This window comes from Argentina anserina, chromosome 6, assembly GCF_933775445.1.
Source record: "Argentina anserina chromosome 6, drPotAnse1.1, whole genome shotgun sequence".
NCBI lineage: Eukaryota > Viridiplantae > Streptophyta > Magnoliopsida > Rosales > Rosaceae > Argentina > Argentina anserina.
In genome coordinates this window covers 11,530,987-11,547,297 of record NC_065877.1, presented here as the reverse complement: position 1 = coordinate 11,547,297, position 16,311 = coordinate 11,530,987, and the positions used below count along the sequence as shown (strand labels likewise).

At 38.7% G+C, this 16,311-nt stretch overlaps 3 protein-coding genes across 4 annotated transcripts; 2 read left to right on the top strand and 1 right to left on the bottom strand.

Annotated features, from left to right (window-relative positions):
• The first annotated feature begins 149 nt into the window (after nt 1-149).
• Nucleotides 150-3,048, top strand: LOC126800299 (uncharacterized). Of its 2 annotated transcripts, none has more exons than XM_050527644.1 (9): nt 150-173; nt 545-688; nt 767-944; nt 1,046-1,108; nt 1,216-1,317; nt 1,469-1,624; nt 2,196-2,315; nt 2,647-2,770; nt 2,887-3,048. In XM_050527644.1, the coding sequence occupies exons 3-9, from the start codon at nt 873-875 to the stop codon at nt 3,000-3,002; spliced, it is 753 nt and encodes a 250-aa protein (XP_050383601.1). In that variant the 5' UTR covers nt 150-173; nt 545-688; nt 767-872; the 3' UTR covers nt 3,003-3,048. The 2 variants fall into 2 exon arrangements, with proteins under 2 accessions (XP_050383601.1, XP_050383602.1); XM_050527645.1 differs by having other exon boundaries at nt 1,216-1,321; nt 1,469-1,533.
• Nucleotides 3,049-3,553: 505 nt separating this feature from the next.
• LOC126796879 (putative pentatricopeptide repeat-containing protein At3g11460, mitochondrial) lies at nt 3,554-5,379 on the bottom strand. The gene is given in 7 exon segments (XM_050523592.1): nt 3,554-3,723; nt 3,726-3,943; nt 3,945-4,879; nt 4,881-4,951; nt 4,954-5,036; nt 5,038-5,106; nt 5,108-5,379. Coding segments are annotated over 7 exon segments (1,800 nt in total). The 3' UTR covers nt 3,554-3,571.
• A 4,202-nt stretch (nt 5,380-9,581) lies between these two features.
• LOC126796878 (ABC transporter B family member 9-like) lies at nt 9,582-15,326 on the top strand. The gene is made up of 13 exons (XM_050523591.1): nt 9,582-9,674; nt 10,250-10,525; nt 10,833-10,887; nt 10,972-11,147; nt 11,261-11,482; nt 11,584-11,822; nt 11,909-12,434; nt 12,534-12,801; nt 12,899-13,553; nt 13,661-13,889; nt 13,984-14,250; nt 14,338-14,601; nt 14,682-15,326. Exons 1-13 carry the CDS (start codon nt 9,582-9,584, stop codon nt 15,324-15,326), a joined length of 3,915 nt encoding a protein of 1,304 aa, XP_050379548.1.
• The last annotated feature ends 985 nt before the right edge of the window (nt 15,327-16,311 follow it).

The following is a 16,311-nucleotide window of genomic DNA, read 5'->3' as shown; positions in this document are numbered from 1 at the left end:
AATAAAAATTGAAGAAGAAAATTACATTGCTGTTGTTTAAAACACAGTTCATTGTTTCTAAGCCCCCATCTTGCCAGCTTCCCCCTATTGCTTTTATCATCGGAACAAATTCGTTGTTTCTGAGACACCTCTCGGTATTTCCAAAGGCTATTCATAAGCAGCGACCCATATCAGTGAGTAACCCATCTCAGCCTTTTCATATCTCTTGGTATTAATTATGGTGATTTATACATGTCACTTCTTGCATCTGATTCTGGGTTTTCTGGGTCCCTCCCTTAATCCTGATTGCATCAGTTTCTGTATTCAGAATGCTGTTCTGGATTTTCTGGGTCCTTGTTACTTTGTTTGATATATGATTAAGTGTTAGACTTTCATGAATGCTTGACTTGTTCATGTTATTATGCTGGTTTGAATTCATAGTGTTGGGTTGCTTGTTTATTAATGCATTATCACGTGTGTGCTTCCTTCAGGGCTTTTACCCAGTTTGTGTTTTTGCTTTGTTATTAGAATTTTTCACACTCAATGTTGTTACTTTCCATGGCAGGGTTGCGTTTGAGTGTTCCAGATTGGTAGTATGCATGTTTATATTCAGAAGTAGAGCCTATTTCAGGATGAATATTCATGGCCTCTCGAGAAATTTATGCTCTGCTCCCTCAACTCTGTTGCCTGTTCAACTCCCAACTCGAATGTATGTGTTTAGCGTACCCTGTTCGATTATAGTGAATGATTTTTTGGATTGTTATCTTAAAAATTAAGGGTTTTGTAGGGAGAGTCATTTGTGGTATGTTGTTCCTGAGGAGGTGAAGAGTGAGACACTTTTGAAACGGTATTTTGAGCTGCTCTCACCTTGTGAGAAGAAAAATGTGTTGTGAATGCGTGGAGAGGAGCTTCAAAAGAGAGCACTGCTGGCCCGAGCATTGGTTCGGACCACCGTTGCTAGATATGTAGGTGGTCTTGTTTTGTTTATGCTGGTACAATGTTGCTACTTATGTTGTCAATTTGGTTGGAGTGGATATCTAAACACTGTTTTTAAATACTAGATCAGACAAATGATAGAGTTGACCCAAGATCATTGAACTTTAAAAAGAATGGTTATGGGAAGCCTGAGGTATGTTTCTTTTGCTTACCGTTGAACGTTGATTGCTGTCGTTTTGTTTTTCAGTTCCTTTTGCTTTGTGGGGGCACTGTAATTTTTGTTATAGTTTATGTGTGTAGATATACTGGCAAATTGAAGATGATTGGCAGCCACCAGCCTTGCATTTCAACATCTCACACACTTCTTCCTTGATCGCTTGTGGAGTAGCTGTTGATTCACCTGTAGGTATTTGGAGCACTCAAGGGGCCAGTACTTTTTTGAATGCATCTAGAATCTTTTGTGAGGATAAATCAAGTACATATATTATATGTGCAAATTGTTGGTGAAGAAATGATTGATTTGACCTGATGTGATTTCATTATGTATTTACAGATTGGCATCGATGTAGAAGAAAAGAAGCGAAAGTTGAAGCATCATATTCTAGCTTTTGCCCGGCGGTATTTTTCATCCCATGAAGTGGAATATTTAACTTCTATTTCAGACATTGAAATTCAGCGGCATCAGTTCATTAAACTGTGGACTCTCAAGGTCTGTTAGATGTCTTTAACATTGAAATTGTATTGAACTCCAGTATATTCTATGAGTTGTATGAAACCCAATACATGCACGGTACATTCTCCTTAAGTGTATATGGGAACTTATAAATTGTCAATGTTTACAACATTTGTGCACCCAAATTGGTAACAAAGAACCCACTTAAGCATTTTTGTGTGCATGAGAAATTGATGCTACTATGAAATTCATGTATTAAGGTCACATTTGAATATGATTATATGACCAAGAAAGTGGGGTGCTTTGGATTTGATTTCTATACCAAATGTAAATATTGATTTATATGAAGAAATAAAATGGATCTTTTGCTATCATATGGGTTTGGTGAGCCCTATGAAACTCTACTTTTAATGTGATATAGGGTCAAAGTTTGATTTCAAGTACACTGAATCCTTTACGTGTAACAGTTTTCTTTGTAGTCTATAGAAAGTAGTATCTATACTGCCTTGAAAATTGTATAGGTTCTCCACTTCTCCTTGTTAAATATTGTGATATGCATCTCTATGTTTTTCGAAAGCTTTTTCTTATTATCTTGGATCTCATTTAGGAGGCATATGTGAAAGCACTGGGCAGAGGCTTCTCTGCTTCACCTTTCAAGACGTTTACTGTTAGACTGAAGGCTGCAGCTAAGAGAGGCATTCCTGAATCTAGGAAATTGGATTCTAAGGTATGTCAGAGACTCAAAACTTTTTATTGCAACATACTGAGGCATCCATACCTGCCAAACCCATAGTACATGCTACACTTATTGTACATTTGATTGCAAGAATGCTAAACATGGTTCCTTAGTAAGGTTCAATTTGCATTAGAGCAGGTGTCAAGTAGTGTAGTGTCAAGCAGGTGTCAATTCACATTGTTCTCGATCTTTTAATACTGAATTTCACCAAGATATTCCATGGCCCTAGAGATTTTACTTCTGGTACAGTTGATCATAATGCAATCTACATCATCTTGAAGAAGTTTTTGCCCCATTCTCATTTAATTTTCAAATGTGTTAGATGGCCGAAATAAATGTTGAGTCTCTTGGCTCCGAAGACCATACAAACAACTGGCAGTTGTTGCTTCTACAGTTGGCTGGTTCCCATTATGGTGCCATTTGCATGGAAAAACATAACACTCTAGGTATCTTTCCTTCTCTTTCTCTCTTAAGAGATTTTTTATATTCTTTGCCTTTTTTTTGTGTGGATTAACATGAAATGGTTAGAAAAGTTATCACAGTTGTGTTATACTGTATGTAGGAGAGGGAGATGTTCCCATAAAGTTGACAACGCGAAGAACGATCCCACTTGTGGAAGATGAGTGTGTTGGTACTGATGCTGTTGTACCAATAGGTGGATTGACTTATTGTATTTAAGTGATACTATCATTCATTTGGAACACGATATGAAATCATTCATTCCATATATATATGTATAATTTTTTTTTCGGCAGTGTATCCACAATTCCACACCCATTATTCATCTCTGTTAGAACGATGGAGAATAAAGTCCACTGTTTTCCTTAGTTTGAAAGTCCCTTGAAAACTATATCTATCCATAGTATGAGGTTATTAAGTATTACTTTATATATTTCGACATTTGGAATGCTTCAGAAGAGTGATTCTATATCTATCCCATGATTTTTGCGGCTTCCAGTTAAACAATTATCATGAATACAAATAATTAACATGAAAGTAATTTTGTGCACTCTGCTCTTACAGAGATATATCTATCCTTGTATCGTATTGAAGAGCCAAAAGCTATTAAGTTACTTCAAAACTGAAGCAAAGAGCCAAAGACAGTCTTCAGCTTAGATAACTTCATAGCTAAGCTCGTGAGTTCAAATGCACTTCATTTTGTTTTCTTATCCAGTGGAAATGCTAGACATGCAAATAGCTCTTTTACCAGGGCATGTTAATTTGAAAAAAGAAGCCTTCAACGTTTTTCACCAGTAGTCTTTACATGAACAAATCCCATTTCTGAAATGGTGAAAACGAGTGGCATCTCTGACCAAAAACTGACGATCCACAAGTTTGCTAATCGACTTGATGAACAAGTGACAGTGTTCACACACCCTCAGGTTCTCTATCACTACGTTTCAAACCCTGGTTCAGTGTTCAAGAGCCCAAATGCGATTGCCAGCTTTTCACTGTGAACATTAGCACCAATTTTTTCCTCTTTGTTTCTTTCTTCATCATCCTCATTGGACACCCCAGGTTCCCAGGTTAAATTTTCTAACTCATCCAATATGCTGTATATATTTTCTGTCTGACAATGGCTTCTGTCCCCAGCCAAGAACATGAACACTTCCTTTCGACTCAACATAGCTACAACCTGGTTCCTTTCTTAGATGCCGCTCTTTCATCATAACTCGAACCTTTAAAACCCCTTTTAAATTCTTTGCATCGGAGTATATATTTGACATTAACACATAATAACCACTATTAGTTGGTTCTAACTCGATGACACGTTCAAAAACTATCTCTGCTAGTTCTACATTTTTATGTATCTTACAAGCACCCAAGAGGGATCCCCATACTCCACCATCAGGCTTAACCTGCATTGAGTCAATTAGCACTTTCGCTTCTTTGAGCCGACCTGCACGTCCTAAAAGATCCACCATGCAAGAATAATACTCCGGACCAGGCTGCAACCCATAGTTTTTCTCCATAGCAGCAAAACAGTCCAGTCCCTCATCAGTCAATCCTGCATGGCTACAGGCAGATAAAACCGTCACAAACACGGCTTTGTCAGGTCTGATTCCAGTTGCGATCATTTCCTCAAAGAGCTCCAATGCAACTTCTCCGTGTCCATGCATCCCATACCCTCCAATAATCGCCGTCCAAGAAACTAAGCTTTTCTCAGGCATGAGATCAAAAATAGCATGAGCCTTCACCAAATTACCACACCTAGCATACATATTAATCAGAGCATTTTTCAAGTACGGATTGGAACCAAATCCACTAGACTCCATCTGTCTTTCTACCTCACGTCCGACACCGTGCGCACCAAGATGAGTACACGATGATAAAACACCAACAAGCGTCACCGGGTCAGGACGAACACCACAAGCTTCCATCTCCCTATACAGGCTCAAAACATGAGTAGCATGCCCATTTTGTGCATACCTGGAAATCATTGCATTCCAAGTAATCAAACCCTTTTCAGGCATCGCATCAAAGATCTTCCTCGAATCATCAATCGACCCACACTTCACATACATCGTAAGCAAACAATTCCACACAGACATATATATCAACGTCGAAACCACACTTCACACCATAACCATGCAGGCACTTCCCAAGTCTCAAATGCACCGGAGCACACACCCCGGGATCAAACCCAACATGGTCACCGAATTAACCTCCACAACCTCCTCCCTCATTCTCCGGAACAACAAAACCGCATCAAGAATCTTCTAATTCGATACCAGAAATCAAAGCATTGTAGCAAACAGTCAGCTTCCTCCAGTGTGGACTTCATCGAACACTTGCGTGCGTCATCGGTCAAGCAGAGTTTGCAGTACCCGGTTTTGACAACGTGGGAATGGAGGAGTGAAGCGGTGAGAGGGAGGGAGAGGGCGGCGCAGGATTTGAGAGCGAAGGGGAAAGTGAAAGCGTTGGATGGGTGGCCGAATCGGAGCGTTTGGCGGTAGAGAGTGAGAGCTTCGGAGAAGAGGTGGTGCTTGGCGAGCTCTCTTAAGCGAGAGTTCCATTGGGAGGTTGAGTCGGTGGTGGTGGTGGTGGTGGTCATTGTGTTGCTGCAACCCGTGGGCTGCATTTTCATATTTTGGCGGGCATTACGCCATAAGCTAATTATGTATATATTTTTATTATCGAAAAAATGCCTCAAGAAACTGGTACCGCTACATTAAATAATACACGCTTATCTCATAAAACGGTGCCGCTACACCATATGATACATACGTCTACCCCACAAAATTACATTTTCATTTGATGACGATATTGTTAAGTAGGACCAATTACAGATAAGGTCATTTGGTTCATCGACATTACAAAGAAAGACACTCAATAAGAATTTCCTAAATAAAGACATAACATTTTAAATTGACTTGAATTTTGGATACTGAAAACCATGATTGTAATAACCCGATTTTTCGGAATGATTTTTGGATCACTTTTGAATTTATAAAGTATGTGAAATTCATTAAACGTGTTTGTGCCGCCTTGCGAAGTCGGAAATTGAAAATGGAAACGGAAATTGATTGAGTTTGCCTACAACTACAGTTACCATTCCAGCATCGGCATGGTACCCTATGAGGCACTTAAGGTAGACCATGTCGATCACCTATCTGTTGGGCCAAAGTTGGGTGTAGTGAGATGTGGCAAGAAAGAAAAGTCGGCCGAGGTATGTTGGGCCTTTGAGATTCTCGAGAAGGTGGGAAAACTAGCCTTGCCTACTAGCATGTCGGACGTTCACAACATCTTCTACATTTCCATGTTGAGGAAGTATGAACCTGATGTGTCGTATATGTGATCGATCATAACACCATTGAGGTGAAGGAAAATACCACTTTTGTTTTGAGCCGGTTTGTATTTTGAATAGATCCACAAAGAAGCTTTGGAGGAAGGAAGTGGAGCTAAATCTTCTCAGGCCGATTTCTCCACCATCCGACGTCGCCTCGTGTCGTGCCACCTATCAAACTGACGGGCTCGACGATCTCCATCTTTTGGGCTACGCTTTGCACTCCGGCGACAACCACACACGGTGCAGTAACCGCCGGAAGTTGCTGCTGTGTCGGCGCCGCCTCCTCCGGCCACCATAGCTCGAGATTCTTGGAGGGTTTTGCTTGTCTCGGTCCCAGCAACATTCCCACAAAAGGAATCGAGCCAAATCGAAGTGTAAGTACCCGAATCAAGAATTTCAATTTCTAGGGTTTGTGAATAGTGCCGAATTTATGTTCTTCGTTGTTTGGACTGTTTAGGCTCGGATTTAGACCTTGGTGTCAACTAGAAAGTTGTTGGAAATGTTGTTTAGGATGTGGTGGTGAAATTTGGTGATGATTGGTGGTGGTCGGCGAACAGTGACGCCGCATGAATAGTACTGTGAATAATGTTCTGTAACAGTAGATTTGAACAGTGATCCAGTAAAACAGTAGATGTGAACAGTGACATGGTAAATAGTAAATGTGAACAATGTTTTGGCAAAACAGTAACTGTGAACAGTGGTTTAGTAAAAACAGTGATTAGTAAAACATGAACAGGTTCTGTGAACAATGTTTTATGAACAACATTTAGCTGTGCTGAAATCGTCACCTGATATTTTAAGTATCATTTTCTAAGCATTTATCATGCTATTAGGTGACTGACGAAACGAGTGAAGAAATTACTTTCAGTGTCGTGGAAGTTGCACGCAGGAAAAAGGTGAGTAAAATCTCACTTATTTACGAATCTACCTTGCGGAGATTCAAGATTTTGCAAAATATTAATGAATGAAATATGACATGTATATGATATAGTGGATTATGTATATATTGTATAAATGGTAAATAGGTACATATATATATATAGTTTGCTATATTATATACTGTTAGGATTCGTTTGGGAATATGATCACAGTGGTGATGAGAATTATATATTGAGCATGTTGATGTGATTTGTACAAATAATGAGTAGATTATTGTACGTAGTTTTGACGTTGAGAATTGTTAAAACGTTTTGTCTTCGGACGTGTTTATGAAATATGACATGTATATGATATAATGGATTATATATATATTGTATAAATGGTAAATAGGTACATATATATATAGTTTGCTATATTATATACTGTTAGGATTTCGTTTGTGGAAATGATCACGGTGGTGATGAGAATTATATGTTGAGCATGTTGATGCGATTGGTACAAATAATGAGTTGATTATTGTACGTGGTTTTAACGTTAAGAATTGTTAAAGCGTTTTGCCTTCGGACGTGTTTATGAAATATGATATGTATATAATAAAGTGGATTATATATATATATTGTATAAATGGTAAATACGTACATATATATATATATAATTTGCTATATTATATACTGTTAGGATTTCATTTGTGAATTATGATCACAGTGGTGATGAGAATTATATATTGAGTGTGTGATGAAATTTGTACAATAATGAGTAGATTATTGTACGTGTTTATGTCTTCGGACCAGTCTTCGGACGTGTGTGGCATGTCGGAACCTAGCCTTTGGCCGGGCGAAAGTTACGATACAGTTAGAGCTCTAGTCTGTCTACCGGACATCGGGTAGCGAGGAGGTTGCCCGATGTCGGACTTCAGGTAGCGAGGAGGTTGCCCGAAGCGGACTTAGGGTAGCGAGGAGGTTGCCTGAAGTCGGACGTTGGGTAGCGAGGAGGTTACGCAATGTCGGGCGTTGGATAACGAGGAGGTTGCCAAATGCCGGCGGTGTACTACGTGAGGGGTAACAGATGTGTACCAGCGCTCATTAGTACCTGTATTATAAATGCATTTGGGTAAACAGAGGGGTTACCCAATTGCTCATGAGTACTTTCATTTTCATATTTTCGGGACAACCAGATGGGCCGTCCATTTACTCATGGGTGCATTTATATTTGTTGATTTGTGGATTTCCGTATATATTGATATACGAGTTATGTTTTTATTTTACTCATACGAGCTGTAAAGCTTACCGGGTTTGTGTTTACAATCCCGGTGCACCAATTCGATGGTGTAGTGGATAACTCCGCAGGTGTGGATTAGCGGGAATTGACGGACTGCTCAGAGAACTTGAAGTTATTTATTTTCAGCTGGTGCGAGGATTTTAATGTGACTATCTTGTGAGGTTGTTGTGAGGATTATACATTTCTATTTGTTATAATGTTGAATTATAATTTGGTTTGTAATAATCGGTTTGACTGAGTTGTATTTTAAACTCAGAGATGATCCGCTGTGGCATTTTAAATGATTTCGATTCGTTGAGATTGTTTGGTGTTTAACGACTTTGAAATTTTGAGTTTTTATGCTCGAAATTTTGGGGTCGTTACAATGATATTCACTGAATGTCATTAGACCAAAAAGTCATAACTCATTCTCTCTCCTCCCTAACTAGATCTCAACCAAGGTCTCAGATGACTTTCCGCCGGCTTCGGTGAAGTCGCCGACGACGATAATGTCGGGGTGACTTTCAGCCGACTCCGGCAAGATTTCCGACAAACTCTTGTGATGTCATAAAAGATACTGTCGCCAACAATAAAAGTTATGACAATGAGATTTCCAACAACTTCCGACGAGATCCCAATAGCTACTAATGAGCCAAACAAAAGCTACTATATATTACTGCCTACCAAAGATACTATTAGTGAGAAACAGAGCTACTAGCAAGTGAATGAAAGTTACTATTGTGCAAAGGAAAAACTACTACCATCGGCAAAGAAAGCCACTACCAACAGCAAAAAAGCCATTACCAACAGCAAAAAAAGCTACTACATACAATAAAGAAAGCAACTACTGTATAAAATTATAGTTACTATTACCATAATCAAAAGTTATTATAATCGTCAAACAAAACTACTATCAACAACATACAAAGATACTATATATTAACAATAAACAAAGCTACTATCCAGCCTTAATAGTTAGTGTTCAAAGCCTAGGCTTCGCCGTAACCCATGGCGTCGTTGAAGTTGATTTGTCGTCGTCAACCTATCCCTGAACTCGGACTTCTCCCCCCCCCCCCAAATCTACTACAGAAGTAACGAAAAGATACTACACCTGTAACAGAAAGCTGCTACACCTATAATAGAAAGCTATTGTGTTGCATTATATCTAAGAAAAAAGCAGGAAGATGAGAAGGAAGAGGTGAAGACTTGGTGTGCTCTAACCGTCAATCATACTTGTCAAGGTTGAGATCATCGACAATTCGACATCGTAGAGGTAGGGAAAGGTGGCGGTGACGCGTGGGGGAAGAGGAAATCAGAGCATGTGCGAGAGAATGGAGAGATACGAAACAACATATGTGAGAGAGATACAAAGCAACAACAATTTGAGAAAGAGATTGGAGCAGAAGGGAAGGAGAATAGGTGGAGTTGGTTAACGCCAACGTAGATGCCGACATGGCCGGCAACGAGATTTGAACATATAACTGAGAGAGAGAGAGAGAGAGAGAGAGAGAGAGAGGAATTTGGGATAAGAACCAACTAAGGCTAGTTTGGGTATACCATACTTGTATGTTGATGCAAAAGTTGCCTTATGTGAATAAATAAATCATAGTGTCCTTAAATAGGAGAGAGAGTGAAAAATGTCATTTAGTGGTATTTTCTATATTAATAAGTCAAATATGTAAAATAGAAAATTATATGCATTGAAATCATAAGCCGAAACCAACACAAAAACGGTTCACTAACAAATAACTAAAAACCTGAACAAAACGGAGTGTTTAATCTTGTTTTTTTTTTTGAAATAAGTGTTTAATCTTGTTAATCTCAAAGAGAGGAGATAAAATAAGAACCACTAAAAATGGCAGAGCCAGAGCGAAAGTTAATAACAAGCACCTGGCCTCTAGGGTTCTAACGGTTCACTAACAAATAACTAAAAACCTAGTAACTAACTTGAAAACAGAAAACATATATTTTTCATATAAAAACCTATAATCTTCATCAGCAATTCACAACTTGGAAAGATTCTTCAGCCATGGAACAAGAAAAGAAAGAGATGAAAATTAATAAGAATAAATCAAGAGATCAAGATAAGCAAAGTGTTCCATTTTACAAGCTGTTTATGTTTGCTGATCAATACGACGTCGTGTTGATGATCATCGGAAGTTTAAGTGCGATCGGAAATGGGCTATCACAGCCACTCATGACGCTAGTTTTTGGTGGCCTGATAAATAGTTTTGGAAACACCAACCCAGCTCATATTGTCCCTACTGTTTCTCAGGTATGTACATAACCTGCACTCTAGCTACAATGCAAATACACACCCTTATTTACAACCCCATAATATTAGATATCCTTACTTTCGTATTATGATTCATAGCAAGAGCATATAATTTAATGGTAAACTTCATCTTTTTTGAATTAAATCATTAAAATGTGGTTGAGTACGAATATTCTACATATGTGTTTTTTATTTTATTTTTTATCATCGAGTAATTATGTCCTCAATGTATTTCAGAGACAAGTATAATGTGCCCCGCAATTACTAATTTGATTATCTAATTCTTATTCCTATATATGAATTTCAGGTGTCTCTAAAGTTTTTATACTTGGCTATTGGCACAGGCATTGCTGCATTTTTGCGTAAGTGCTTGGTTTACTAATCAATCCATTAGGGTTTGAAACCAGTAATGTTTACCAATAAATTGCTTAATGACATATGTGCAGAGGTGTCATGTTGGATGGTAACTGGAGAAAGACAAGCCACTCGAATTCGAGGGTTGTACTTGAAAACAATTCTAAGACAAGATATTGGATTTTTCGACACTCAAACTAACACCGGAGAGATCATTGGTAGAATGTCAGGGGACACCATTCTCATTCAAAATGCCATGGGAGAAAAGGTAGGTGATTTACAAGTTAAATCACTAACGTAGTACGTGTGGCATTATGCACCGTACCGATATATCGGAATGGTCGGTTCTTACTGATCATGATCTGATTGTGATATATGCAGGTGGGGAAGTTCATACAACTCCTTGCAACTTTTCTCGGCGGTTTTGTAATTGCATTTCTCAAAGGATGGCTTCTCACCTTGGTTTTGCTATCTTGTATTCCTGCTCTTGTCATTGCTGGTGGAGTCATGTCTATTGTCGTTTCGAAAATGTCAACACGCGGGCAGCGTGCTTATGCAGAAGCTGGCACTATAGTAGAACAAACTATTGGAGCGATCAGAACAGTAAGTTTGTTTGCTAGACCTTGATGTACAGTATACGAGTTTTTATCTCAATTCTAGAAGTATAATTCTAAGTACATTATGATCACATTTGTGAATTCTAGGTTGCATCTTTTACCGGAGAGAAGCAAGCGATAGAAAAATACAACCAGAAGCTTAAAATTGCTTACAATAACACGGTTCAACAAGGATTAGCTACTGGGGTTGGACTTGGTACATTCATGCTTATTGTGTTTAGCACTTATGGACTTGCCATATGGTATGGATCCAAAATGATCATTGAGAAAGGCTACAATGGGGGCCAAGTCATCAACGTTCTATTTGCAATGATGAGTGGCGGAATGTAAGTCTAAAAATACTTCATTTTTATTTTTTGGTTCATGCTTCTCTTTAGAAATGTTCTAATCCTTGCTTATTTGGTTATATTAGGTCACTAGGACAGACATCCCCATCTCTCAATGCATTTACAGCAGGAAAAGCTGCAGCATACAAAATGTTTGAGACTATCAAGCGAACACCTACAATCGATCCTTATGATACTACTGGAGTTGTATTGGAAGATGTTAAGGGAGAAATCGAACTTAAAGATGTGTATTTCAGGTATCCTGCTAGGCCAGATGTGCAAATCTTTGCGGGATTCTCACTGCATGTTCCTAGTGGAACAACGACTGCTTTGGTTGGGCAGAGTGGAAGTGGGAAGTCAACAGTAATAGGTCTGGTAGAGAGGTTCTATGATCCAGAAGCCGGTGACGTACTAATAGATGGAGTCAATTTGAAGAAGTTGCACCTTAGATCAATAAGGGAGAAGATTGGGCTTGTAAGTCAAGAACCAAATCTTTTTACAACAACGATAAGGCATAACATAGCATATGGGAAAGAAAATGCAACTGAAGAGGAGATTAGAAGAGCCATGGAGCTAGCAAATGCAGCAAAGTTCATTGATAAGTTGCCTAAGGTAAACCTAATTGATTTTTCTGTTAATCCTTGGGTAATATATGAGGATTTGCGCTATGTAAGAGAGACTCACATGTTTATTAATTTGAATTTTTGATAGGGGCTCGACACAATGGTAGGGGGGACATCATTATCGGGTGGACAGAAACAAAGAATTGCAATTGCTAGAGCCATTTTGAAGAACCCTAGAATTTTGCTTCTTGACGAAGCAACAAGCGCTCTGGATACCGAGTCTGAACGAATAGTTCAAGATGCGCTGGTTAGATTGATGTCAAATAGAACAACTATAGTTGTTGCTCATCGCTTGACAACGATAAGGAATTCCGATGCAATAGCAGTGGTGCATAAAGGAAAAATTATAGAAAAAGGTAAGACCAAAGCATGCATATGCAGTTAATCAATTGTAATCTACACTGCATACTTATGTGTTCCTCTGAGTAACATCATTGCTGGTTCGACATGTAGGAACCCACGACGAATTGATCAAAGATCAAGAGGGGGCTTATAGCCAACTAGTTCGCCTACAGGAGGGAGCTAAAGAAAAAGATGCAGAATCGACTGGTCTAGACGATGGTGTAGATATGGATAAGACCATGCTTAGCTCTGGCAGCCAGAGATTATCAACAGGGAGATCTTTAAGCATCGAATCGGCTAGCCGGTTGTCCTCAACTATTAGAAGCTTTGGTACTCCTGCTCTAGTTAATTGCCAAGTGACTGAAGAAGGAGATGGAGAGAGCCTTGGAAAAACTAAGGTTGATCCTCAAGAGCGTAAAGCAGTTTCCATCAAAAGGTTGGCCATGATGAATAAAAATGAGCTTCCAGTTTTGCTTCTCGGAGCGATTGCTGCAGTTGGTCATGGAGTAATATTTCCTATCTTTGGTTTACTACTCTCAAAAGCAATCAAGATGTTCTATGAACCGCATAGTGTGCTACGTGAAGACTCAAAAACATGGGCAGCAGTGTATGTTGGGATGGGTTGCTTTGGATTGGTTGTCGTTCCAGTGCAGAATTTCTTATTTGGAGTTGCGGGTGGAAAATTGATAGAGAAAATTCGATCTTTGACATTCCAAAAGGTTGTTCACCAACAAATCAGCTGGTTTGATGATCCCGCAAATTCAAGGTGTGTTAACAAATAGTGAAATAATGAGTTTACTATCTCTATGTTATTTTCATTGACATAACAAAAACTAATGAGCTTTGAATTCTCTATATATGTTGTACTTTCAGTGGTGCCATTGGTGCAAGGTTATCTTCTGATGCTTCAACCGTGAAGGCTCTTGTTGGAGACGGCTTAGCCTTGATTGCACAAAATATAGCGACGATCATAGCAGGGTTGGTTATAGGTTTCACAGCTAACTGGAAGCTTGCGCTTCTCATTTTAGGCGTGTCACCATTATTGATTATGCAAGGAGTACTTCAAACCAAATTTCTTAAAGGGTTTAGTGGAGACGCTAAGGTGAGTCTGATCGAATATTTTTACCGCTAGATATTTGTAGAATTATTGTATTGCAAACTATAATCGTTGCTAATGTTTTTCATATTGAACGCAGGTTATGTATGAAGAAGCAAGCCAAGTGGCAAATGATGCAATTGGTAGCATTCGAACTGTTGCATCATTTTGTTCTGAAAAGAAGGTGATGGATGCTTATGAGAAGAAGTGTGAGGGTCCTATGAAGCAAGGAGTACGGCTAGGAGTAGTGAGTGGTGTAGGTTTTGGGTTCTCTTTCTTCGTAATGTTCTGTACTAATGCATTAATCTTCTACATTGGAGCTATTCTTGTGAAAAACGGGCAAGCTAAATTTGAACAAGTTTTCATGGTAAACTCAGCTTCTTCCTCGCTACATTTTTTAGTGTTATTTTATTTTTTGAAACTATGTTCTCTAATTTTTTATTGTTATTTTCAGGTGTTCTTTGCTTTAACAATCTCAGCAGTAGGAGTTTCAGAATCTAGTGGTATGGCTCCTGACTCCAACAAAGCAAAAGACTCAGCAGCTTCAATATTTAAGATTCTTGACAGTAAGCCTGAGATTGACTCAAGCTGCGATGAAGGCCTAACACTACCGAGCATAAATGGAAAAATTGATCTTGAACATGTGAGCTTCAAATATCCTACACGGCCAGACGTACAGATATTTAGAGACATTTGCTTAAATATACCCTCTGGAAAGGTAATTCAAATTCAACACTTGGTTTATGTTGATAAATTTATTGCTTAATACTTAACATAGTTAATGTTCTACCTACACAGACTGTTGCTTTGGTTGGAGAGAGTGGCAGTGGGAAGTCAACAGTGATAGGTCTCATAGAGAGATTCTACGATCCCGACTCAGGTCGTGTGCTATTAGATGGAGTGGAAATCAGTAGGTTCAAGATAAACTGGCTGAGGCAACAAATAGGTTTGGTTGGTCAAGAACCAATTCTCTTTAACGAATCCATTCGGACCAATATAGCTTATGGCAAGCGAGGAGATGTAACTGAAGAAGAGATCATTGCAGCCACAAAAGCATCAAATGCTCACAGCTTCATTTCTTCACTGCCTCAAGGGTATGAAACCTCAGTCGGGGAACGAGGGGTTCAGTTATCTGGAGGGCAGAAGCAAAGAATAGCCATTGCAAGAGCTATCCTAAAGAACCCTAGAATTCTCTTGCTCGACGAAGCTACAAGTGCATTAGATGCCGAGTCGGAACGCATGGTACAAGATGCTTTGGACACAGTAATGGTGAATAGAACAACTGTGGTCGTTGCACATCGCCTTACTACGATCAAAGGAGCAGACATTATTGCTGTGGTCAAGAATGGCGTGATTGCTGAGAAGGGTAGCCATGATTCTCTAATGAAGATCTCAAATGGTGATTATGCATCTTTGGTGGCACTTCATTCAAGCTCAACATGAGAAGTATAAATAATATGTTTATTGAATGCAACGCCGAATATTATAGGCACAGTTTTTGTAATGGAATCATTAATTCATGATTAAGGATTATAAAAGTTTCAATCTTGTTTTATCGCGTTTAAATTAAGTTAATAAACCTGTAGTACGTGTTCGTCGCTGATTGCTATACGAGTAACTTATTAGTATTGAAACAAGCTTCATATATAAGATGCACTAGCTAACCTCCATGACTGTTGAGAGGCAGCATTGTCTTGATCGTTTTACTTTAGCCAGTGAGAAAAGTTCTTTCTTTGGTTAGATATAGACAGGCTTGTACTCTTTTTTTTTTTTTTGAGAAAATGAAATATATATATATATGGCCCTTGACCAACTTCTAAATCAAATTTTAACATCTCCACCGTTCAACATTTAAATACTAATGTGTAGATCATCTCTGTAAACTTTCAGCCAAAATTGAGGTGTTTAAAGCATTTAAAACTGAGATTTAAACTTATAAGCATGAACGGTTCAGGTTTAACAGATTTGGTTCGTCCATTGCTTTCACCAAAACCTTAATGATCACCATTTTGGCTGAAATTTTACAAAGATGATCTACACATTAGACCCTAAAATTTGAATGGTGGAGATGTGAAAATGTAATCGAAAGTTGGTGAATGAGCTATTCCTTTAAAGACCCCAAAAAGGGATCCCTTAGTGGAAGAGTCACAAAAAAAAGAGATTACAATAGAGGAACACTCGGTGGTTGAACTAAGCTCCACACTCCGTTCGACCAATAAAGCTAGACACATAACTACCGTAAAAACAATAGACATGAACCAAGAAGACCCAATCCCGAACCAATAAAAAACCGATTCCAAAAGTAGTCGATAACAAACTCACTGCCAATCTCAAGAACAGAATTGCTCAAATAACATCACATATCAAAACCTTTGACATATTTGCAGAGACAATCTCCCTATTATATTGACACACAGAAAAGAACCGA

Coding starts and splice junctions, on each gene's coding strand:
- LOC126796878 (XM_050523591.1), top strand. CDS start 9,582: ATGGAGAGATACGAAACAACATATGTGAGAGAGATACAAAGCAACAAC. Junction 9,675..10,249: donor AGGGAAGGAGAATAGGTGGA/GTTGGTTAACGC, acceptor AATCTTCATCAG/CAATTCACAACTTGGAAAGA. Junction 12,435..12,533: donor TCATTGATAAGTTGCCTAAG/GTAAACCTAATT, acceptor AATTTTTGATAG/GGGCTCGACACAATGGTAGG.
- LOC126800299 (XM_050527644.1), top strand. CDS start 873: ATGCGTGGAGAGGAGCTTCAAAAGAGAGCACTGCTGGCCCGAGCATTG. Junction 1,318..1,468: donor GAGTAGCTGTTGATTCACCT/GTAGGTATTTGG, acceptor ATGTATTTACAG/ATTGGCATCGATGTAGAAGA. Junction 1,625..2,195: donor TTAAACTGTGGACTCTCAAG/GTCTGTTAGATG, acceptor GATCTCATTTAG/GAGGCATATGTGAAAGCACT.